Source organism: Mesoplodon mirus (assembly GCF_964341445.2).
Source record: "Mesoplodon mirus genome assembly, chromosome: 7".
NCBI lineage: Eukaryota > Metazoa > Chordata > Mammalia > Artiodactyla > Ziphiidae > Mesoplodon > Mesoplodon mirus.
Window position 1 is genome coordinate 83535251 of NC_138983.1, and position 25888 is coordinate 83561138.

Here is a 25888-nt window from a genome sequence, read left to right on the forward strand (position 1 = left end):
AAATGGCTACAAATACTTTGCAGTTTTGCCATCCAGTCTATTTCCCCACCCTCTAGTCTGGGCTGGCCCCGTGACTAGCTTTAACCAACGGAATGGAATGGAAGTGATGCTGCATGATCTCCAGGCAAGTTCTTACAGGCTGTGCAGCTTCTGCTCTGGCCCCCTGGGAACCCCGAGACCACCGTGCTGTGATGAAAAACCACATGCACAAAGGGGCGCACCAGTCCAGGCGTCCTGGCTGAGGCCCTAGATGTGGGAAGGAGGCCAATGGAGACCGACCACCAGCCTGGCCAAGCCAGCGGCTTACTGAAGCCGCATGAGTGAGGCCAGGGGACACGAGCAAAGGAACCTTCCAGGTCAACCCATAGATTCTGGGGAATAATGAATTGCTGTTGGAAGCCGCTAAGTTTTGGGATGGCTTGTTACACAGAGATAAATACAGAATCTGAGTGTGGCTTCTCGCCTTTCTGCAACATTTTTCAGAGTCTGGTCCAGGATGCCTGGGTTGGAACCCCTGCCTTCTGAAGGTTTGGATTTCCGTGTCTGACAAGAACCCCAGGTAGGTCTGCTCCTCACAAACTCTGAGAATTGCTGCAGGAGCAGGCCCTGGCCCTGAAGGAAAGCGAGATATTATAGACTGCTTCTTTTAGAGTAACTTTCATGTCGTGTCTAAGTGGGGAGAAATTGACCTGGGCCCTTCCCAGGATGGCTTGAATCCTCCTGTTCTGCTCGCATCCCTGCTTTAAACCTCTCTGGTTCTTTAACGAGTCTCTCGGCCCACGCCTCCCTGACTTCAGGGCTCACGTCCTCCTGCAAGGAACGTGTTTTTGCATCACTGTTCCATCACTGAAGGTTGACCAAGTGATTACTGTGTGGGAGTTAGAAGTACCCGCTGAGAAGCTAACCAGACCTCGCTTTGAATCCTAACACTGCTCCTTGCACTGGGCAGCCGTGAACACATCACTGAACCTCTCTGAGCTTCAGTTTCCTCATCTGCAAAGTGAGGCTGATAAAATCTAGTTTGAAGATGGTGAAGATTAACGAGCTAATAAATGTCAAGTGCACAGGACATGGCCCAGCACACAGTAGGTGCTCAGTACCTTGTAGTTGTAGATGTTATTTGGGATAAAATGAGCAGTGGCCACTGGCTGAATGTCTTGGGAGGAAGAGGTGGTTTCTTGGAAGTAGGAAAAAGGGACAGTCCTTGAGACACAGAGAACAAGAGGCAGTGGCAATCTCTCCATGGTCCCTCTTGCTGCTGTAGCTCTGTGCTTCCCTGAGACCCCTCACCTTATCGTACTGGGCCAGGTCCTGGTCCACAAAAATTTCTCTGTAGGGCTCTGCCCCAGGAATTTCCTCGGCCACTGATTGTTCCGACAGTTCTGCCGCGTTGGTCCACACTAACACACAAGATCAACAGAGAATGCAGAGGAGACTGTGAGTTTCCCCAAAGTCTTAAAAAATATTTTCAGATTAACCTTCACATTCATGAGACTTATGCACTGAAAGCATTACAGTAGGACTGGAAAGGGTAAGAGCTGCCTCATTTCTCTTCCCCAGAGTTAACTGCACTGATGCACTGTGGTGTGTCTCTTTCCAGACTTTTTTCTATGCCGCATAAGAGCTGATGACCTTGGGCAAGTCATTTGCTCTTTCTAAGCCTTCGTTTCCACATACATAATTTAGGATCACTGATAGTCTCGGCTATAAAGGGCTATCTGGAGATTAAATAGAATAATGATATAGAGCAGGGGTTGGCAAACTATGGCCCTGCGGCCAAATCTGGAATTCTACCTATGTTTGTAAATAAAGTTTTATTGCAACATAGCCACAGTGATCATTTACATATTATTTATGGCTGCTTTCCAGCTACAAAGGCAGAGCTGAGTAGTTGCAGCAGAGACCATGTGACCCACAAATCCTAAAGTATTTACTATCTGGCTCTTTACAGGAAAAGTTTGCTGACCCCTCAAGTAGAGCATTTAGCACTAAACATTAGCTATATATTTTTTATTGCAGTCATATCTTTTCAAAAAACAAAAATGCATTTACATGACAGAGATTCTTATCCAGCTTACTTTTCAGCTAACAATATCAAAAACATCTTCCCATGTCAGTATTTGAGGCTGTACTTGGTTCTTTTCCAGGGTAGCATTGTGGTCCATTGTCCAAGTGTGCCAAACGTGTTTAACTAGGATCCACTTGATAGCCATTTAAGCTTTCCTATATTTTTTCTTATTTACCCTAGTATTACAAGGCCTTTTTATATGACTTTCAGGGATTATGGCATTGTGTTTGGGGACCCCACTCTGTATCACATCAGACATCTCGCAATTCACTCACATCAACACTGAATACATTTCTTTTTATTGGTGTAGAAACGTTTGTAAAGATTTCTATAATTCTACGTGTGAGATCACTTGGGCCCAAGCAGCATATTTTAAATTTCCAAGTGACTATGGTTTTTGGACAGTCACTGCACATTCTTATCTTCTTGTGAAGTGAGAAACTGAACAAATTGTTTTCAGTGGTGATGAAACTTTAATGAGTATTAACATTAATGATGAATGAAGCACGCACTGTCATGTTTGTGGACATTCATCATTTATTCATTTTGCTTCTGTATTTTTTATTTATGCATTTTAGAGTCAAAGATTCCTGCCCCCCAGCCAGGTCTCAAACCTCTTTGTGGACCCCAGAACCTCTAGTGGACATAGCTGATGGCCTGTGGTGCCCAGAGAATGCACAGCCTTGCGTGTTGAATGAGCAGCCCTGGCCACAGTGTTTCCTGGGGCGCGAGGAACACAAGGGCCTGGAACTTCAGCAGCTGCCCATTTTCTCTCCCTCCACCTCCCCAACTAGGTCCATGATTAGAAAACTTTTATTTGAAGCTCACTGCCCCCATCTGACTCTCTTGGATCCTGAGCAGCTAAGTCCTAACTGACTATAGCAGCAGTGCCTGATAGAGAAATAAAGGGAGCTACAGAATGCAATTTTCAATTTTCTCGTAGTCACGTTAAAAAGGTAAAAAGAAGAGAGGAATTTTTAATGATCAATTTTATTTAACCCAATACATTAAAAAGCATCATTTCAACACGTAATCGACAAAAAATATGGAGATATTTTATATTCTTTTTCTTCGAGGCATGAAGCCTTTGAAATCTGGGGTTTATTTTACACTGATTGTGTATCTCAATTTGGAAACTGAGTTTTCAGGAGGAAGATTTCATCTGTTTTCAGATTCCTCAAGAAATCGGCTCTCACTGGAGGAAGGTACTGCCTGGCCTGTGTCCCCAGGGAGGGCCTCGGGGTCTGACCCTAACTGGGCCCCTGTCCAGTCTCAGCTTAGAGTTCTGGCGTCTGATGCCATCTCTAGGGGTGACTCCGGCTGCCTCTACGACCCTGTCGTGGCTGTCTTGAGGGACGCTTCCCTGCAAGATGATGGCCGGAGGGGGGACTTCATCAAACTTACAGAACAGGCTGATCGATGGGGTCCCTTTACTGGGGAAGGTGTGTTTACTCAAAGTCTTTGTGGGGCTAGAATTTGCTCTGAGACTTGCTTTCCTTACACCCAGGCAGGGAGCTGCGGGAGAAGTTACCCCTCACCTGCCCCAAACTTCTTTACCGGCTACTGTTATTTATCAAAAAGAACCTAAGGGCCATGTATGGCCAAACCGGCTTAACTCTAGATGCTGGATCCTTCGGAGGTCCCAGTGGGGAGAAGCCCCAGGGAGAGTCGGGAGGGCTGGGGCGGTGGGACGGCGGATATGGGGATGCAGGCACTTTAAGAATTTTCGGGCATGAGCTGTTGGCCAAAAGGCAGGGGAGTTACTTTAATATTTTAACAACCCCCAGCTGTCCTGGTGCGCTCCAATAATCACCAGTCTGCAGCAGGGGCAGTATGTGTGCACCTTAACTGTGTCTTTCAGACATTGTAAGTTGTAAATAAAAGTTAAATAACAATCATGGTTAGGTAATAACTTAATTTTTAAATTTTAATATTTAAAATTTAAATATTAAAATTTTAAAATATTTAAATTATTAAGATTGTAAAATTTAAAATTTAAATAATAAAATATTAAATATTTTAATATTTACTGAATGTTCGCTATGCACCAGGCGCTGTGCTCAGCACTTACACGCAGGATACGATTTCGTCTTCATAACAACCCAGTGAGATAGGCATTATTATTCCCATCTCCATTTTATACGTGAGAGATATGAGGCACAGAGACGTCAAGTCACCTGCTCAAGGACACACAGCTGGTAAGTGGTAGAGTCAAGGGATGAGCCTAAGTTTGTTGGATTCAGAGCCTATGCTTTTAACCACTATGTAGTCAATGTATTGAAGTGGGAAGATGTTTATGACATATTATTGAATTTTAAAAATCAGGTAGGGAATTCCTTGGCAGTCCAGTGATTAGGATTCTGTGCTTCCACTGCAGGGGGCACAGGTTCCATCCCTGGCTGGGGAACAAAGATCCTGCAAGCTGAGCGGCACGGCCAAAAAAAGAAAAAAAAAGAAGGTTACCTATGTTAGGTTCATATGATCCCATTATTGGGAAAAAAATATATATATATATATATGAATCAAGATGCTATTTTAATAAGTCACTCCACATATTTTCTTTTCTCAGTAATTCTTCCCCACCTCCCATGAGCTCTTGCCATTAATATTTGGCCTTGGAGCTGACGTTTTATTGCCTTGTGGTACAGGAAGGATGAGTATTAACTAGAACAGGGTGAGTTTTCCCCCAGGCAAAATGACGTTCTGATTTTTGACAACGTCTGGAGACATTTTTGAGAACCACAGTTAGGGGGGTGGTGGTGGTGTTGCTACTGGTATCTCTGGTGGGTAGGAGTCAGGGATGCTGCTAAACACTCTACAGTGGACAGGACAGATCCTTCAACAAGGAGTTATGCGACCCACCTGTCACTGTGCCAAGATTGAGAAACCCTGACCTGATCTGCAGTAAATAAATCCTTGGCTTTGGGTTTTCAAATAGAATTTTTCAAGTCTAAAGCAAGGTGACAGTCTAACAGTAAACCAATTTAATTGGAAGAGCCCAGCTTTGCTAAGAGAGGAAAGAGCTTTCTCGGAACCCTTAAAAAGAGGTGTTTTCTGTCAAGAGACAGCGTGGAGGACTGGGGCACAGAGTTTTCTCTAAAGCGTGGAGTAGAGAGGCCCAGACAGAAAGGAACTCCCCATGACACGGGAAGATAAAAGTCCTTTTCTGAGGATGGGGAGTGTGTCAGGGGAACGAGGGTAAACGTTTGGAAACATGAGACCTGGCTGAGAGGCTGAGGAGATAGAGCCCAGGTAGATGTGAGGGAATCTAAGCCATACGACTCTTCCTTCATTTCTCCAGGGGGGATGCAAGTCCTTTAGAGAAGCCCCAAGTTCAAAATGGCACTGGAGAAACCGGTGATTACAGTGGAAAAATTTAAATGGCGGAGTGAAAAAAAGAAAAGAAACAGCCCATGTGCCATGTGTCCAAAGGATGCATTAAAAAAACAACCCCAAAAACCCTGTATATATGTTCATAAAACAGAACATGATCCATACAACAAAATGAATGAATCTCAGAAATACTATGCTGAGTGAAAAAAGCCTTCCACAAAGGAACATGTACTACATGGTTCTGTGTACTTGAGATTCTAGAACAGGAATATCTAATCCATGGCGGGAAGAGAATTCAGAAGAGTGGGTGCCTCTGGGGCCTGGGGCTGGGAATTGACTGGGGAGGGACATGAGGGAACTTTCTGGGGTGATGGTAATGTTCTATATCTTGATAGGAGTTTGGGTTACATAGGTGTACACGACCGCCAAAACTCAATGAGCACACTCAAGATCTACACCTTTCATGGTGTGGTAGCCAGTCTCCAAGATGGCCCCACTGATTCTTGTCTCCTGGTATTCAGACCCTTGCATCATCCTCTCCAATACTGGATGGACTTTATATTAGTTAGCTGGGGCTGCCATAACAAAACACCACAGGAGGTCTTAACAAAAGAAATTCATTTTCTCACAGTTCTGGAGGCTGGAAGTCCAAGATCAAGGTGTGGGCAGGGTTAGGCCTCTCTCCTTGGCTTGCAGACGGCCACCTTCCTGCTGTGTCCTCACATGCCCTTTTCTCTGTGCACGTGCATCCCTGGCGTCTCTCTCTCTCTTCTTACAAGGACACCAGCCCTTGGATTAGGGCCCACCCAATCATCTCATTTGAACTTACTCATCTATTTCAATACACTATCTCCAAATATGGTCACATTCTGCGATATTGGGATTGAGGCCTCAGCATATGCATTTTGGGGGAATGCAATTCAGTCCGTAACAAAGCTTCTCTATGTAACCAAGGATATTGCAGAAATGACACAGTTTGATTCCTGAGGTTAGATCATAAAAGACATTGCAGCTTCTGCCTCACTCTCTAGGACCACTTGTCTGGAGGAGCTGGCAGCTTGAGGATGCTCAAGCAACGTATGGAGAGGTGCACTTAGTGAAGAACTGAGGCCTCTTACCAAAAGCCATGGGAGTGACCCATCCTAGAGGTGGGTCCTCCAGCCCCAGACAAGCCTCCAGAAGACCACGGCCCAGCCACCACCATTACTGCAACCTGATGAAGAATCCTGAGCAAGAATCCCCCAGCTAAGCCATTCCCAACTTCCTGCCTCAGAGAAGCTATGAGATAATAAATGTTTACTGTTGTTTTAGGCCATTACATCCTGCAGTAATTTGTTATGCAACAATAAGTAGCAAATACAGGTTTGGGCACCAGGAGTGGTGCAAAATTTAACAAAAACCCTACGATGTGGAGTGGTTTGGGATGGAACAGTGGCCAGAAGCTGGAGGACTTTGGCCAAGAGTCTTTGAGAAAGCCTCAATAGTCTTAGTAGAAGCTCTGATGGCCTTTGAGGAGGCAGTGAGGGAAGGGTTCCAGGAAAGTGAGGAAAATGTTACTGTGGTTAAGGGATCCTTGTTAGGTGGTGGCAGGAGGTTTCCTAACACGTTGCCTGTGGTCATGAGGAAGGTAGAAAATGTTTGTGATGAGGCTGAATGGTCTAGCTAAAGAGAGTTCCAGAAAGAGTCTTGGAAGGTGCTGCCTGGTTACTTCTTGCTACTTATAGTGAAATGTGAAGGGGAGAGACAGTTAAAGGAAGGGCTGTTAAACCAGGGCAATGCTCTGGGCTTGAAAATTCCCCGCCTCTCCACGTTGCAAATGAAATGTAAGAAACAGGTTCTGGGCAAAGATCAAATTAAGGGCGCTCTCAAGAAAACACAGTCTAGAGAAGAAGCTGAGGGTGTGGTTGTAAAATCCTTTGTTAAGAATACAGATCCAGGGCAGTATCCAAGAGAACCCTTCGGTCCAAGAACTGGGCTTCTAAGAAGCTTCGGTTCTTTGTCAGTCTTTGCAGAAGCCCATGGTGGAAGGGCTTGTTTCCAAAAATATCTCTGGGCGTGGGTTTTGCCTAATAGGATGAACCCCAATAAGAAGCACTGCCAACTCAGACTGACAGAGACCCACAAAAGTCAAAGAAGCGTCTGGACCCCCAAGCTTCTACAGGCAGGAAGCAGGCTATAAAACTATGCAGCCACATCCATGGGACACCTTTCATAGGAAAGGGAGGACGACTCAGAAGGCGGAACTCAGGGACCTGGGGGCAGAGCCCAGAGCCCTGGAAAGTCATTTCTGGACAAGAGTTGGACTGAAGCCCAGTCAAGGAACTGCCGATATTTTCCCAGCTGGACTTCAGAACTGCTTTGGGCCAGGGACTCCTGTGTGTTTCCTGTTTTTCTTCTTTTGGAACAAGAGGAGTGTATGTAGCAGTGATGCTATGTCTGTCCCACCAATATGTGCTGGGTGTGTGAGGGACAGACCCTTTGTTCAGAGGTCTTCAGATTTCTGGAAGTAGTACTTGATGAGCTGAACATAAGGTACTACACCCATGAGCCCCATCTGTACCTGGACTTGATTTAGACGAGATTCTGGAATTTGAGCCGATGCTGTTACTGGGGTGAGATTTTGGGGGGCCTCGGGAGAGAGGAGGAGGAGTGTGAATCATTGAGGACCCGAGGGCAGGCTGTGGTAGCCGGCCTCCAAGATAACTGCTGAAAATCCCCGCCTCCTGGTCTTCAGGCCCGTGTGTAGTCTTCTCCCACACTGGAGGGTGACGCCCTGTGTAACCAGCAGGATATTGCAGCAATGACAGAGCATGACTTCTGAGGCTTAGTCACAAGAGATGTTGCCACTTCCATCTTGTCCTCCAGGATCACTTGCTCAGGAGGAGCAGCTGCCGTGTCATGGGAATGCTCGAGCCACTCTCTGGGGAGGCCCATGTGGTGAGGAGCTGGGGCCTCCTGCTGACAGCCATGTGAGCACGCCATCTTGGAAGTGGATCCTGCGGCCCAGGTCAAGCCTTCAGATGACTGCAGCCTTACGAGGGACCCTGAGCCACAGCCGTCCTGCTAAGCTGCTGCCAAATTCCTGACCCACAGAAACCGTATAGATGATAACACATGTTTGATTTTTGCTTTAGGCTGCTACGTTTGGGGAGAATTCGTTATGCAATCATGATAACTAATACACATTGTGTGTTCATTTTACATGAAGGAGACAAAAAATGTTGAATTCTAGTTAATGGTATATGTGCTAAAACATTTAGGGGGAGGACTACAGATGTGTGCTATTTATTTTGAAATGCATCCAAAAAATAAGATGGATTAATGCAGGACAAGAAGGGTGGGTAGACAGAAATGAAATAAAGAGTACAGCAAAGTGTTAGGGGTAGAATTAGGAGGAGAGCTGCTCTCTAAAATTCTTTTTGCTTTGCTGTATGTTTGAAAGTTTTCACATTAAAATGCTGGGGGGAAATGGCTGAGTAATTTCTTAACTTGGGTCGTAGGTACATGAGCGTTCCTTAGATAATGATGATGATGATGTAAACTGCAGAGATAACTTTCATTTGCTCCTTAGTCTGTATGCTTCAGAATAATAACTATTATTTGAATGGCTGAGGGAAGTGACTAGGTGAGTGGTCTTGAGTGAGACCAGGGAAGGGTGTGGAGGCATCGAGCGACCTGGGGACTCAGAGGAGTCTGGGGCTGGGACGCAGAAAACAGAGAATGGGACCTTCACACCAGTGGCCACAGAAGAAACCTGGGAATCATGCCAGGGACTAACTCGACCCAGCTACTCTGCCCGTAAGGCTGGAAAGGCCAAGAGGATGGTGACAGACAGGAAGTCTCCTCCCCAAATGCCATGAGGCCTTTTGGGGGGGAGGGGGGGAGAAGGAAACCCTGATGGCTGTGTGTCCCCAAAGTGACCAGGCTGTGAGTGACAGTCACTGAGATAACCAGCCTTAAATTTGACTGAAAAGCGTTAGATTAGATTAGATTGAATACATAACCTCCGGAGAAGTAATTTTCTCAATAAGCCTCAGTCTCCTCTTACCTGTAAAATGGTAATAAAATATTTAAAAACCTCCTAAGGCAAGAGGGATTTCAGTTACCAATATGTCTGTACATCTGAGTCGAAGTATATAAATTTAGATTCTGATACACATTCATATATATTCATATATACGTACAAACACACACACACACACACTCACCACAGAGGTACTGACGTGTGCAGATGGGCAGAGCACAGTCTTGGAGGAGTTTGTACCAAAAAGTCAACAGGGAGAATTCTGGTGATAAGGGTGACAGCTTATCTTTTACTGTTTTCTAACTTTCTGCTTTCCCCAATTTTTTCACAATTGATTATGTTCTACTTCAGAACCAGAGAACATAAGCGAAAGCCAGAGAAAGACAAATAACATACTATATTGCTTATATGTGGAATCTAAAAAAAGGTACAAATGAACTTATCTACAAAACAGAGATAGAGTTACAGATGTAGAAAATAAACTTATGGTTACCGGGAATAAGAGGGGGGAGGGATAAATTGGAAGAGAGGGATTGACATACACAATACTATACATAAAAGAGATAACTAAGAAGGACCTACTGGATAGCACAGGGAACTCTCCTCAATACTCTGTAATGGTCTATATGGGAAAAGAATCTAAAAAAGAGTGGATACATGTATATGTTTAACAGATTCAGTGTGCTGCATACCTGAAACTAACACAACACTGTAAATCAACTGCGCCTCAATAAAAATTTTTTAAAAAGGGGAAAGCAGAAACTGAGACCCATCCTCCTAGCAAAAGCCCCTCCCCTAAGCCGCCAAGGAAGCGCCCATGAGTACCTTGCCTGATGATGGGAACGCTGTGGGCGGCTCTGTCCACCACGAAGGAGAACATCTTCTCGCTGGCACTCACGGGCCGCCTGTGGGAGGCTGGTGGGACCATGGGGGGCTCGGGGGACCCCTGCGACCAGCTCCTCTGCACTGGCGCTGGCCAGATGCCCGGGTAGAAGGGGGTCTGTGGTGGTGAGGGTGACTGGTTCAGTTGCTGGGTGGCCCAAGGTGGCTGTGGCCTTGGCCAAGGTGCTGGGCCCCTCACCCATGGGAAGGAGACCTGCAAGGGCAGACAAGAGGGTCAGGGGAGGTTACGAGCAGCTGGGGTGGTCTTCACCTTTCTGTCCCGGCGACATAATTGCTGCCCTAGATTTCGGCGTATAAGTCACTTCTCCCAGGAAGCCCTCCCAGACTCTCCCCAAATTTGGGATGGTGGTCCCCACCATGGGTCACCTTGCACACTATCGCACCACCATTTATTGGGTGCAGCCTTCGTGCCAGGCACCCAGTCAAGAGATTCACATGCATTACCTCATTTAATACCCCTGATGCTCTGTGATGAGCCCGAGGCTGAGCAAGACATAGTGACTTTCCCAGGATCACAGATTTGGCAGTGAGCGTCTGAGCTGGTACAACGCCACCTCTGAGCTCTGAGAGGCTGACAGCTTTTTGTCTACCTTGCTCAGCACCGTATCCTCAGCTCCTAGAATAAACCCTTGGCACATACACAGTAGGTCCTTAAATACTGGTTGAAAGAATGAATGAACACATCTCCGAGATTCAAGCCCAGCTCTCCAGGACACACACATCCACACTGTGTGTCTCCCTGGCACTCCCATTCCACCTGTTCCCCGAAGCCGAGAGCTCTGGGGTGGCAGGCACCCCAACTGGCTCGCACCCCAACTGGCTCATTAACCTGTGATCCTCAACATCTGCCACATCTGATTCGTGGCAGACGCTCTATAAATATCTATTGAGGGAACCTTTTTTCATCTGATCCAGCGGAAGATGTCTGTAGCTACTTTCATTAGAGAGCACATCAAAATCCATCTACACCGGGAGAAGCAAATGCTGAGAGGTGCTGACACCTGGCTTTGTGTTGGTTAATGCTGTTGTGGCCATCCCTCCCTGAGCCTAGTGGTTAAACCGTGACATCGTGAATGCTACCATTTATTGTAATTACTCACCGATTTCTCACCATAGCCCTGAAGGGGAGGAGCTCTCCTTATTCCTAGCTTACAAATGAGGCTTGGAGAGGTTAAGGACTTCACCAAGCTCAGGTGGTGGTGGAGAGGGTGGTGGGACTGGGGTTCTGGAAAGTTCTTTCCCTCTCTGTCTCTCTCTCCCTCCTCTGCCCCGCCCCCAGTCTCTTGGCAGAAAAAAACACACTTTTCAAGGAAGAAGCTAAGTTCAAAGGTTTGCCGCCTGTGGCGGTCACGTTTCTCTTTCTGCAGACTGCAGACACATAATGAGAAACAGGACAGAATGCTTCTGAAATAGGAGCACTGGCAGACAGAACTTCCTATAGCTCCAGCTGGATTGTATTCAAGAGGAAGGTTCTCCACTCACTCAGGTTCCCAAACCAGTCTTTTAGCTACAGTCTTTCCCAGCCAAGTCAAGAATCCGGTGAATTCCCCTGAAGACTTTTTTGGAGTCAGGGAGAACACTGTTCGGGAAAATCAAACTCCACTTGCCTGGCGACCCCTGCCCAGCATTTATGATGACACTGGCCCCGTTGAAACCTGTTTCAGGAACGGACTTGGCAGTGTTCCAGAACTCTGTTACCTTATATGAAGATCCGAATTTCTCTCCACTGTGGGCACCTCGGTCTCCACCTAAGCTTTCTTCCTTTCTCTCCTTTCAGAAGCTGAGGTGTCCTGCTCCTGCCTTGCACTCACTTCTCCATCCATCCGATCCCTTCCCGTCCTCTCCTCTGGGGCTGTCTTGCCTCAATCATTCCTACAACCTTTCCTCATCGATTTAATAAAGATTTATCGAATGAAAGGGCTGAAGGTGGGAAGGGGGAAATTTGAATATGTTTTACCCCCGCCTGATAGAAAACAAATCGAGAGACCACGGGTAGTGTGGAGGAATTCCCTTTTGTGCTGGGATGCTCAGGTAGATGTGCCTCACTGCCCACTAACTGCCAGGGTGCTAAAGGGAGTGCTCATATCTCATGCCTCAAGTGGTTCACTGCCGTAGTGGACAGGCCGCAACCCACCTGGCTCTTCTGGAAATTCCAGGAATCTCCCTCCCAATCTGTTGGCCCATTGCTGTGGGTGGGGCTAAGCAATCAACCAATCACACTCCCTGGACATACTGATTGGTTCAGTGGTGGGGCAAGTGATCCAATCAGAGCCAAGGAGACCCAAGAAGACTTGGCTGGACACCAGGATCTGGAGTGACCTGGTGGGACTTCAGAATGCAGCCAGCATGAGGGAGTGGAGCCCAGACATGGAGAGAGGGAAGCTGTTTATTTATTTTTCAAATTGTGGTAAATAACCTACAACATAAAATTTATCATCTTAGCCATTTTAAAGTATACAGTTCAGTGGTGTTAAGTATAGTCACATTTCTGTGAGATGGATCTCCAGAACTTTTTCGTCTTGCAAAACGTAAACTCTATTAACCATTAGACAACAACTCCCCATTCCCTCCGCCACCCAGCCCGTGGTGACCAACATTCTGTCTCTATGAATTGGACTACTCTAAGTACCAAGTACCTCAAATAAGTGAAATCACATGGTACTTGTCTTTTTGTGACTGGCGTATTTCACTTAGCATAATGCCCTCAAGGTTCATCCATGTTGTAACATGTCAAAATTTCCTTCTTTTTATTTTATTTTATTTTTTTTGTGATAGGTGGGCCTCTCACTGCTGTGGCCTCTGCCGTTGTGGAGCACAGGCTCCGGACACGCAGGCTCAGCGGCCATGGCTCACGGGCCCAGCCGCTCCGCAGCATGTGGGATCCTCCCGGACTGGGGCACGAACCCGTGTCCCCTGCATCGGCAGGTGGACTCTCAACCACTGCGCCACCAGGGAAGACCTTCCTTCATTTTTAAGGCTAAATAATATTCCATTTATTTATATAGTTTAGAGTGTATTTTGTTTATTCATTAAGCGTCATGGGCACTTGTGTGGTTTCTACCTCTTGGCTATTATAACTATGCTGCTGTGAACATGGTGGGGAAAATAAGGAAGCTGGTTTTGAGCCCTGCCTGGGGTGCTACCCTGAAGTGTTCCATCCCTGAGGCCGGCTAGAGCTGGTTTCTGTCGCTTGCAGCACATAGAGCCCGAACGATAGGGCCCCTAGGGGGAAGGAGCCAAAGATGTATAAACGCAGCAGAGACTCCAAGGTCTTCGGGGTTAAAAATTAAAAAAATAAAGTTTTGGTTTTTTCTTTTTCTCTGAAGCGTGTTGGTTGAGGGTAGCTTTAGTTGGATGGTTAAAGTTGGTTTTCTCTAGTTTGCTGGCTTGCTTTATCAGAGGGAAGGTCAAGGTTTTGGGCTGTACAGGAAGCATGGGGTCAAGGTCAGTTATCAACAAGTCTGTTTGTATTATTTATTTATTTTAGATTTAATTCGGTTTATTTTTGGCTGTGTTGGGTTTTCGTTGCTACGTGCAGGGTTTCTTAGTTACGGCGAGCGGGGGGCTCTTCGTTGTGGTGGGCAGGCTTCTCCTTGTGGTGGCTTCTCTTGTTTCGGAGTGTGGGCTCTAGGCGCATGGGCTGCAGTAGCTAGGGTACATGGGCTCAGCAGTTGTGGCACCTGGGCTCTAGAGCGCAGGCTCAGTAGTTGTGGCGCATGGGCTTAGTTCCTCCGTGACATGTGGGATCTTCCCAGACCAGGGCTCGAACCTGTGTCCCCTGCGCTGGCAGGTGGATTCTTATCCACTGTGTCACCAGGGAAGTCTTCAAGTCTGTTTTTAGAAACTTTAGTTTAAAAATACACGCTAATGCCTTTTCTCTTTCTTTGTGTCTGTTCTCTGACCATATGGTATGTTGCCATGGTTGGGTTTTTTGTTTTGTTTTTGAGGTAGCGTATGTTATACTCCTCATTTCTTTTCCATACTACCTTTAAAATAGCAGGTTGGGGCTTCCCTGGTGGTGCAGTGGTTGAGAGTCCGCCTGCCGATGTAGGGAACACGGGTTCGTGCCCCGGTCCGGGAAGATCCCACATGCCACAGAGCGGCTAGGCCCGTGAGACATGGCCACTGAACCTGCGCATCAGGAGCCTGTGCTCCGCAACGGGAGAGGCCACAACAGTGAGAGGCCCGTGTACCGAAAAAAAAAAAAAAAGCAGGTTGTCAACCACCTGGATTAACCATGACCACATCCACGGCTGAATTTATATTAGCTTTAATAAACACAGGTCAATGATTTACTCAAGAAGTCACTATCCATTTTCTTTCAAATTATCTATTTGTTCTTTGTGTTATCTCCCCAATATCTGCTTCTAACCGTGAAAAGAGTGTAAGTTGAACGGGACACACTAAAAAACATTCGAAGTAGTTTGCACATCGAGTGCCTACAGTACACATGAATTCTGCCAGGAAGCCCTGGAGCCTGCAGAGAAGGTGGAAACTTAGACCTTGCCCTTGGAGAGCTTGTTATGTGCTCTGCCATTTGTAAGTAATTGTGGACAATACAACGACTATGAGCCACTGTGTAGAGAAGCCACAGATGTGCCACAGACTGTGCTGGGCACTTAATGCATGTGGTCTCATCTGATCTCCAGAATAATCTTGCAGGAGGCATTTTACCCCTCATTGTGTGGATTAAGAAACTGAAGCTCAGAGAGGTTAAATGACTTGCCCAAGGTCTCACACCCAGGAAGCGGTGACACTATTTGACTCCAATACCTGTGCTCTTAGGACTTCTAGGTTACTCGAAGTCATGATTTATTACCTGCTTTCCATACTCACAAACGGATCTTAGACGATTGGTTAGTGAATGATAGGATATTTTCCAAGTTAAAAAAAGGAAATGAACATTAGATGGTGTGAAAAAACACAAGACATCACATGGGCTACTTAGAAATGGGATTTTCTAGGAACACTGACAACTGTCTTATGGAAGTGTTATTCCTTCTGGTACATGCCACGCCCTGGAAGCAGCTCAGAGGACCCCAGCCTCCATCCGGGAAGACCTGTGGTATGTTCACTGCTGTACCAGAGGAGTGCTGGGGCCAGCTGGTACCCGCTCACGAGAACCGATTGTTAAATGTCCAGGAATTTTGCCAACTGGTTGATAAACACAGCCATTAATAAGAATTAACTTACATAAGTTTACAATTAAATTATATCAGAAACAATTGGTATACAAACTTAAAAGTCACCCCTTCCTAATTATTTTACTCTATTTTATTATTACCTATGCTCTTGAGGTTATTTCACTCTACTATATGTTTCTGTTGGAAATGTTACATAGTAATGTGTTTACCACACCTCTTTCCTGCTCTGTATTCAGGGATGTGTCATTGGGAGCTTGAAATTGACCGTGGAGGGCGTATTACACCATAGAAATCAGGAAATGTTATAAATGAGGGCTTGGTTTTTAAAAAGTTTTATAAATAGGTTTAATAATGGTGGTTCATATAGAGCTTGATTTTGTTTGTTTGTTTGTTTTGTTGATTGCCTAGACTTAAGACGGTAATGGAGAAAATGTTAACAATGCAGATTATACAAAAGCACGTTGTGTCTTAGCCGTTATGTTATGAATAGAGCAAAAAATTGGGGAAACGTTCTTCCAGTATTTAAAAATTATTATCTGATGCAGCAACAAAGTCACTCATGTCACTGATGAACATGTGAAGTTCTAACGTCTTTCTTTTTTCACTTGTATTATTCATAAATCCAAAATATCCAAAAATACCCACGAGTGCTCAGGTTGGGAACTCTCTCATTCGTCAACTGCAATGAGAAATTGGCTATGGATACAAGAGTTCACCTAAAGTCAATGAAAGCATTCTGTGAGACTCAGCTGGCTATACAGAATTTACGAGAAAGAGTACTGTATATTTTGTTACATGGATAGACTGTGCTACACATTCTTTATATCAGTAAACCTTATGCTATGCATCCATGTACTTTACTTTTTCCAGAGAGCTGGTCATTAAATATTTACCAGCCAATTGCTGGCTGTGCTGGCACCCAGCAGAGTGCCTGCTACTCATGGTAGGTGTTCGCTGACTGAGCTGAACAGTTGGCAAATGGAGTGTAAATAAAAAGCACTTTGATTCTGGGGCTGGGATGGGGAAAACACCTGCTAAGCCTGGTGCATCTTGTAACAGCAGAGAGTAAGCAAGTGCCCAAAACGAAAAGGTGGGGAGATGCTCAAGGACACAGCAAGCAATCTGAAAGAGCTCCCAGTGGCCAAGGCTGGAAGAATTTGAGCGAAGAAATATTTAATGAGTATTGGATTATAATTCAAGGCGTAAAATCAGTATACATGGATCCATACTGACATAGATACATTAGTGAGTAAATACATAAAGGAGGGAGAAGAGACCGGCTTCCTTACAGAAGAATTTAACATACATAGATGTGGAGCTTAATTCCCATGGTCTGGAAGGGCCTGGGGGGTAGGGGTGATGGTGGCGAGCAAGCACACTGACCCCAGCATGGAGGAGCCATGGACCTGGAAAGACAGAATGGAGACTAGAAAACATGGCCAGTAGATCTCAGAAGCCAGGAGAGGGTGCTACTTGGTGCCAGGACAAATGGCCTTTATCTCAACAGCTACCGGGGTGTCACCGTAACTCAGAGACGGGTAATAATTCTATGTCCCCAAGAAAAGGGTAAATCACGTACGGGGCTTCAGTGTGAGAAATCAGGGTTATACATTTAGAACACAGAACCGCCAAGTTATACATTATTTTTAGGTTTTGGAACTTAAAAGAATTAAGTCCCTTTGAGCTGTTCAGAAAAGCCATTCGTTTGGGTTTTTCCCAGCTGTGTTAAAGGAGATCTGGCCCATCTAATTTTCCCATTTTCTTGTAAATCTTCAATCTTATGGTTTTTCCTTTCCTTTCAAGTTCTAATCAGCTTCCTGGTCAGTCCATAAAATGGGAAATAGAATCTAATGAGAAAACAGCCGGATTTTTGCAAATAGCTTTTGCTACCCCTAAACTTGGCCTGCTTCAATTCGGTCTTGCCAGATAGAGAGACGGAATGAATGAATGAATGAATGATCATCAACTAAGTTCAGAGAAGGAGCAACGTGGTTCTGATTTGGTAACAAAGGGTGTGGTCTGCCAGAGGAAGCAGGACGCGGCCCGGTTCCTGGCCGAGTCTGGGTTCTGTCTCAGCAGGATGCTAAGGGTTCAGCCCGCGCTCCCGTCTCCACCTCCCCCGATGTCATCTGCATCGCCTGTAGACATCTGGTGACAACACAGCCTCAGGGGTCCTTTTGTGTGAGTTTCTGCTGCAGAGGTCGAGACTGAGGCTGTCTGCTGCCCCGTGCCCTCCACTTCACTGTTCTCGGGAAATCGCCTTTGATATAAAACACCCAGCCTCAGGAGTTCTCATCACATAAGTAAGTCCCCACAGGACCTGTAAGAGCACAGGGTAGAGGAAATCCTACAAGGTCAGGTAGGAGATGACAAAGCTTGACCAGAAAGAGGCTTTGTTCTGAAGGGCACCATACTCTCTGGTCATTCACTCAGTTGCTGGCTTCTCAACCCCCGGTACAGTAAAGCCACATCCTCCTCAACAACGGGCCCTATTCAGAGGTCCCAGGAACGTGGAAACACCACCCTTCTTGGGGATGGACAACTAAGGCCCCGACTCTGAGCTTCTCATCACACCAGTCACCACAGGAGAGAAATGAGCAACTCTGCTTCTTGGAGACTGGCCTGGGACCTTTCCAATGGAAAAGTGGATTATTCATCATTTTCCTCCCCCCAGATCCCTAGTGGCAAATCCTGTTAGGAAGGCTCCACTTAGGCAATAGGAATGCTTCCTAATGTCATGGACATCTTCTTTGTTTTTGCCTCCGCCACATCCATTTCTTCCATCTTCTGGATGGGCACCTTAATTTTTTTGCAGGGAAGACACCCTTTCCCTGACAATACTGAGTCCATAGAACTCTGACCCTTCCACCCCAGGGGTGAGACCATAACCCAGGCCTGGCCAATCAGAGCATTCCTGGCCCCTGGCCTCAGTGATTGCTTCAGGGGAAGCCATGTGATCCAAGCCACTGTCAATGAAGATGCTGGCTCTATCCCTGGAACTGCTACTTTGTAGGATGCTGGGGCTGCTGGTGGCCACTTTCCTACAGGTGAGGCAAGAGTCTGTCTGAGATTGGGAAGCTAACAGGGAAGAAAGAGTCAGATTCCTGACCATGATTTGGGCGCCTGGATCCAGCTGGGCCTAAGCTGCAGCTTTTGGCCTTTTCAGTTCCATGAGCTTTTTTTTTTTTTTTTTTTTTTTTTTTTTTTTTTGCCTAGGCTAGTTTTAGTTGGTTTTCTGATACTTGCAAACAATCAAATTTCCTGGACAGTATGCTTACTGAGACTTTAGCATAAGCATCACTATGTACTCAGAGTGAAAGTTGTTTTAAAGGTTATGACATGCTCAAATAAAACCCACCAGACTGTTATCATGCACCAAATTTACCTTTCAACTTATAAAAGTAAAGCAGCATCTCCAGAGAAGAATGATTTAAGACCAAGGAACCAATCATAAGACAAGTAGTAAAACGCTGCTTAGAGAAACTTTGATAAATAGTTCTCTAGCTACAGCAGGCTTCAGACTACAAACCCCAAATTTCTGCTTCAAAAGTGACTCAGGGAAGACATTCCATAGTTTCATTTATTTCGTTTTTTGGACTCGCTGTGCACTTGTGGGATCTTAGTTACCTGACCGGGAATTGAACCCAGGCCCTCAGCAGTGAGAGCACTGAGAGCACTGAGTCCTAACCACTGGACCACCAGGGAATTCCCAACAGTCCACAGTTTTAAAAGAAAACTTTCCAGTTGAAGAAACAGGTAAAATTTATAATATGCATCTGTTGTATATATAATATGTTAATGTCTAGTACATTTATCAGATCCATGTCAATGTAATTATATTATTACTATATTTGCAAATGCATATATATGTGTATGTATATTTAGAACCACATATTTCCAGCTCTTTTTTAAAGAGGTATTGAAAAGACTGTTCAAAATTTAGTTTTCCAGCTTGTCTGTTTTTTCTTATTCCTCAGTAAACTTAAGCAATTAACCAGCACATTTCCTGGCACACAGTAAGGCTCAATCTGAGTGAGTTCTTTCTCCCCAGCTCCCCCCTCTATTTTAAGTTCTTCTTTTAGAAACCAAGTCAAATGAAAGAGGCAGGACTGCATAGTGTTACAGGCAGAGGCTGGTCAACGTTTTCTGTAGAGCCAGACAGTAAGCATTTCCAGCCCTGTGGGCCATAGGATCTGACCAGCTTACTCTGCCATTGTAGCCGACAACACAGGCAATACTGAAATGAATGGGATGGCTGTGTTCCCAGGAAACTTTACAGAAACAGGCGATGGCCCGCACTTGGCCCTGGGCCATAACGTGCCGACCTCGGGGTAAGACCTTGGGATCCGGCGTCACACAGACTCTGGTCCGGTTCCCGGCTCTGCTCCGTCTCTGGGACCCTGACGAGTGTGTGATTTTTGTGCCTTGTCTGTAAGACACAGGGATACCAACAGCCATTTCTTAGTCTGTGAGAAGTGGGTGAGATAGTGCACGTGAAATGCTGGGAACACTTCCTGGTCCATAATAAATGAGCATAAAACATTAGCCACCAGGTGTGATCACCATCGTCAAAAAAGGAGAAGAAAGGGCGCAACTGAATTTGTCCAGGAACGGCAGCAATATCCCTGGTAAAGAGTTAGTGGGTGGACTTCCCTGGGGGCGCAGTGGTTAAGAATCCGCCTGCCAATGCAGGGGACAGGGATTCGAGCCCTGGTCCAGGAAGATCCCACATGCCGCGGAGCAACTAAGCCCATGGGCCACAACTACTGAGCCTGTGCTCTAGAGCCCGCGAGCCACAAGTACTGAGCCCGCGTGCCACAACTACTGAAGCCCACGCACCTAGAGCCCATGCTCCGCAACAAGAGAAGCCACCGCAAAGAGAAACTCGCGCACTGCAAAGAAGGGTAGCCCCCGCTCGCCGCAACTAGAGAAAGCCCGTGCGCATCAACGAAGACCCAACGCAGCCAAAAATAAATAAATAAAATAAAGAAAAATAATTAAAGAAAAAAAGTTAGTGGAGCCAGGGACTTCCCTGGCCGTCCAGTGGTTAAGACTCCATGCTTCCAATGCAGGGGCTGCAGGTTTGATCCCCGGTTGAGGAACTAAGATCCTGCATTGGTGTAGCCAAAAAAAAAGTTAGTGGAGCCAAACAAGCAAGGAAGCCAGATAACTGAAAATGCAGTTTCTCCTATTATCAGTGGCTTTCGTTTTTACCCACATAATGAATCATCCCCTGTCAGCGTGTGAAATTGCAGGTTGGACTGGGAAATGCAAGACCTTCCTTAACCGCTGGGCAGTGAAGGACCTGCCTGGGCTCTCACGGCCCCACGATGCTTCGTGCTATTAGGAAAAGGCTCCAAGGGACTCAGGAGAGCCGGCTTTTAATCCTGCCTCTGGATCTATATGATTGATGCCTAACCTTGGGGAAGTCACTGAAACTCTCTGAGCCTCAGTTTATGCCATGATAGGGGTGGTCCCAGGGACCTCTATAAAAACAACTGAAGGGGGAAAGGGGACCTGGGATTAATGAGTAGCTCCTTGGCAGAAATTGGAAATTGAAGCTCAGAAAGGTAAAGCCAGTTGCAGCTGGCATTTCAACTTGGGTCCATCCAACTCCAAAGCCCTTGCTTTCTCGATTGTGTTCTGCAGAGCTTCCCCATTAAAGCAGCAAGGAATATTGGCCGACAGAGGGCGCTCTTCTCGCAAGACAGGACGTCATGACATTGCAGGGACAGAAGACACTATCCAGGAGCCACGTGGGAGAGTCTGGCTGGACTGGGAACAGGGCAGAGCAGGCTACAGGGAAGGCCAGACACAGGCAGTCATGGGGATGGGGGCTGCCGACAAGGAGCTGTCAACCCCCTCATGGAACAACTCGGCACGTCATTTGTGGCGCCTGGCTTCCTTTTTCATTCTGGCCATTTCCATCCGTTTTGCCGTATTTCAGAACAGAGAAAGACATGATGGATACATACGGGTGACGTGGGTTTCCTTACTCAGCTGCCTTGTAAGAACGGCGCCACTGTGACTAGCACAGCTTGTTTCCACACCTCCTTTCCCAGAGCTCAGAAAGCATGAGTAAAGGCAACAACCAACAAAACCCACAACACGGCGGCACACCTGACTCTGGGACTTCAATTTCCCACGCCTGGTGCCAAGACTCTATGGGATTAATCAACGGTTGCTTCAGGGCATTGCAGATGGCCCTGCGGGTTATGTCCTGCACAGTTTCAGTGGGCGCCATCCACATGGACTACGTTGTGAATGGTGACCCTGGAGTTGTGCAATATGGCAGCCCTAGGTTATACTTTGATGAGAGCGCTATAATTTACAAAGTGTGGTCCTGGGGGCTTCCGTGGTGGCGCAGTGGTTGAGAGTCCACCTGCCGATGCAGGGGACACGGGTTTGGGCCCCGGTCCGGGAAGATCCCACATGCCGCGGAGCGGCTGGGCCTGTGAGCCATGGTCAATGAGCCTGCACGTCCGGAGCCTGTGCTCTGCAACGGGAGAAGCCACAACAGTGAGACGCCCGCGACCACAAAAAAAAAAAAAAAAAAGGATGGTCCTGGGCACAACCTGGCTGCCAATGCACTTTGTCAAACAAGAGTTTTTCTTTATATTTTTCCATCTTGTATGTTATTCTATGGGTAATTTATCTGCAAATATATTTATCTGCTAGCGGGGGCAGGTCTTGGGAGGTTTCCCTGTCCAAAAGGACACTTACAAAGGAGGCATCTTGGCTGCTCCATGCTGGTTTGCTTGACTCTAAAGCTGAGGGTTATCATGTGCTTATTAGGTGCCAGACGCTGGACTAAGCAATTTACGCACTTTGCCCACTTAATACCACAGTCACTCAAGGTGGTAGGAACTATTGTTACAGGAGTGGGGACCGAGGCCCTGAGAGGTAGATGATTTGTGCACGTCCAGTATAAAAGCCGGTCAAGAGCAGGGCTGGGACGGCGCTGGAGTCAGCCTGACCTCAGGGCACGTGCTCTAACCACTGTGACATCTGCAAACACATCTGGATTCCTAAGCGCCCCGCACCTCACCCCCTCCCCCAGTAAAATGCTGTCACACCCTCCTCTGTTGGTTAGGGTCACCACAACACCTGAACTAAATGCTTTCATTTGGGAACTCTTTGTCGGGAGAAGAACAGTTCTCATCATACTTAATCTGTATGATATCAGGGCAGTCCTCCATGGAAACTCCATCCAAGGAGGAAACACAGCGCCCTCACCAGGGACCCCAAAATCAATTGGAAACAAGAATAGGCCGGAAGCAAGAGGGCCACGAAATTTTTAGAAAAACTGGGCTTCAAAATATTTGATGAGAGATGCTCTTCAATACCTCTCCCTTTTCCCCTCTTCCTTTCTCTTCTTTTAAATAGCCAGCAGGTTGGGGTCATCAGGAAGTGGAATTTGTAGGAAGGTGTCAGTCAGTCCACAGGCTGCCCTCACACGGACGCTGCAAAGGACCCCTGCATGAATATGAGCATCATGGATGGAAGCTTCTCAAGCTGGGGACGCCCCGGCAGAGAGCACTTTTGAGAAGATGGGGCTGTGGAGAGTCCTGCAAAGTGCCCTGGGCACAGGCCAGGGGAACACTTGTGCAGCTGCCTGCAGTCAACCGAGGAATGAAGCAAGGTGCAAGTGCGTGTAGGAATAAGAATTGAAAAAATCCGTGCATATTCGAGTGACCGTGAGAGTATGCTTTCCTCGGTGTGAAAACCAGTCAAGGCTACTGCTCCAGCTAGCATCAGACTAAATGGTTTTCTCCCCTCCTTTTTCCACAAGTGGGGATAGTGTTTAATTTGCACTGACAAGCTGTGTGGCCCTGGGGAAATTACTTAACCTCTCTGAGTTTCGGATTCCTTGTCTGTCAAATGGGGATCATGGGAGAACCCATCTCATAGGTTGCTATGAGCGTGAAATAAGGGAGAGCAGGTGAATTGCTTAGCACAGTGCTGTTCACGCCAGTGATTCCTCCTGCTGCTCTCCTGGTTTCTCTTCTTACAAAGCATCTTCTTCTGTCTTATCTACTCAAGGTTAGAGGTCGTCATCACTTTTTCCCACAATTATATAAGAAGCACCTTGTAAAATAAAGTCCCCATTCCATAGTTGTACACCCGTGTGCATAACAAACTTACTCAAAATGGCCAAAAAGTGGAAGCAACCCAAGTGGCCATGGATGGATGAACAGGTAAACAAAATGTGGTGAATCCATACAATGAAATATTCAACTGGAATGAACCATGAGGATATCATACTAAGTGAAATAAGATGGTCACAAAAGGACAAACAATGTAAGATTCCATTTATATGAGGAACCTAGAATAGTCCAATTCACAGACACAGAAAGCATGGTGGGAGGGGAGGAAGGAAGCAGGGGGTTTGATGTGATGGGCTTAGAGTTTCAGTTTGGGAAGATGAACAAAGTTCTGAAGATGGATGGGGGTGATGGCTGCACAACAGTGTGAATAGATTTAATGCCACTGTGAACTGTGCACTGAAACATGGTTAAGATGGTAAATTTTATGTGTATTTTACCATAATTTTGAAAATTAAAAGTTAAAAACAAACCCCAAAATGAAATACCTCCAAGGTTTCTCCGAGGTTTGGGGTGATAGAAATGGAGGAAAATGTTCTGAGAGCAGGTTGTGGTGATGGCTGCACAACTCCATCAATATATTCAAATTGATTGAATTGGACACTTCAAATGGGTGAAGTTTCTGTTATGTAAATTGTACTTCAGTGAAGCTGTTAAGAGCAAGCAAGCAAACAAACACATGCTGTGATCCGGAGGAAACTTTGGAGGATGAAGGAGCTGTTCACTGTCTTGATTGTGGCTATGGTTTCACAGGTGTACCCATATGTCAAAGCCCATCCACTTACAGACTTTAAACATGTGCTGTTTATTGCATGTCAATTATATCTTAATAAAGCTGTGTTTTAAAAAGGCAGAAGAGTATTCCATATATAACGAACTCCTTATAATATATTAAACTCCTTAGAATATATTAAACAATATAATTTATTAAACAATGCCCCCTTTGGATGGAAATTTAGGTTTCAAATTTTATGCCCCTATCAATAATATTTCAATAAATATCTTTGTAGGAAAAAAGAAGAAAAAAATGCAGATATTGTTTGCTGCTCCCCCTCTTCTTCTCCCCACGGGCAAGCCACAAAGTCAGAATTTCCCAGGGAGGGGGCCTGGGAACCTGTAATTTTACTGAACATTCCTGAAAATTTCTTGGAATCAGACATGTTGGGGCACATTGAATCAAACTTCATGAACTTGGATTTTCAGGCTTGGGAGTGTGAAATCCCCTTTTCTTTGATCCCTAAAAAATTCTGTAAGTGTTCCATACAGATGATTCTAAATTTCGGTTTCCCTCCTATTGGCGGTGCATCAGAATCATCAGGGAGCTTGTGAGAATGCATATTCCCAGGCCCTGCTCCCAGGGAGGATGTGTATGGTTGCCAGATTTCGCATAAATAAAGAAATGAATAAATCAATATATAATAAACTATAGGGTGTCCGTTAAATCTGAAGTTCAGATAAACACCGAATAATTTTTTTAGCATAAGTGGTTCCTTGCAATAGTTGGGCCACACCTGTACATAACAATGATTTGTTGCTTCTCTGAAATTCAGATTTCACTGGGTGTCCTGTATTTCATCTGGGAATCCTAAGTATGAGTCCTCAGGCCTGGGGTGAAGCCCAGATCTGCACTGTGGGTCTGCTCCCCACGTGCTTCTGACGAGGGGGATCCTTAGAACCCATGTTGAGAACCCCTGATCAGGTCAACACCTTCTGGGTCAGGAGCCCCTCCTCAGGGCGGCCAGTGGATCCCAGTGCATCCCACAAGTGAGCACACTTTAATGTTGGCTCAAGGAGGAAAAGGGGGCTGAGAAGCAGCAGGAGAAAACTGTCCCAGGTTTTCAAAGCCAAACGTGGTGGATGCGGTGTCACGGGCCCTGCAGCCTGAGGGACGGTGCTCATCTTCTCTGAGTGAGTATTTAAGGCTGCCTAGTGGACCCACACCCCAGGATTCTGTCTAGATTCTCTAAACTTTATTTATTTATACCCAGCCTCGTCCCCGAAAGGACTTTAAGCCTCGGAGGTCTCAGTCCATGCAGGGTTCTTGGTGCTGGGGAGTGAGGTTAACACGCCGTCTCTCTGGGACACACACGACAGGTATTAATTTTGTGCTCACCACGAATGGGCATTATTCTGGGAGTTTACAATGATAACCATCTCATTTAGCCCTCGAGATAAGCCTGCAAGGTCATTGCTGTCGTTGGCCCCATTTTGTAGATGAGGAAACCGAGGTTCAGAGGGGTCCAATGGTTTGTGCAAGAGCGCACCGAGTAGGCCAGTGGCAGAGCTGGGGTTCTGACCCAGGACTGTGTTG

General features: G+C 46.2%; 2 protein-coding genes across 2 annotated transcripts in view; both read right to left on the reverse strand.

Annotated features, from left to right (window-relative positions):
* LOC309807688 (forkhead-associated domain-containing protein 1-like) overlaps positions 1 to 25888 on the reverse strand; it is a 323120-nt gene that overhangs the window by 145156 nt on the left and 152076 nt on the right. The gene's annotated exons all lie outside the window — the stretch shown is intronic.
* The window catches only part of LOC309808016 (forkhead-associated domain-containing protein 1-like), a gene marked incomplete at both ends in the record, with an annotated part of 87678 nt that overhangs the window by 41135 nt on the left and 20655 nt on the right, over positions 1 to 25888 (reverse strand). Inside the window, 2 exons of the mRNA XM_082628030.1 lie at positions 1291 to 1400; positions 10251 to 10521. Of these exons, the coding sequence (XP_082484156.1) occupies positions 1291 to 1400; positions 10251 to 10521 (381 nt within the window). The remainder of the gene's footprint in view (positions 1 to 1290; positions 1401 to 10250; positions 10522 to 25888) is intronic.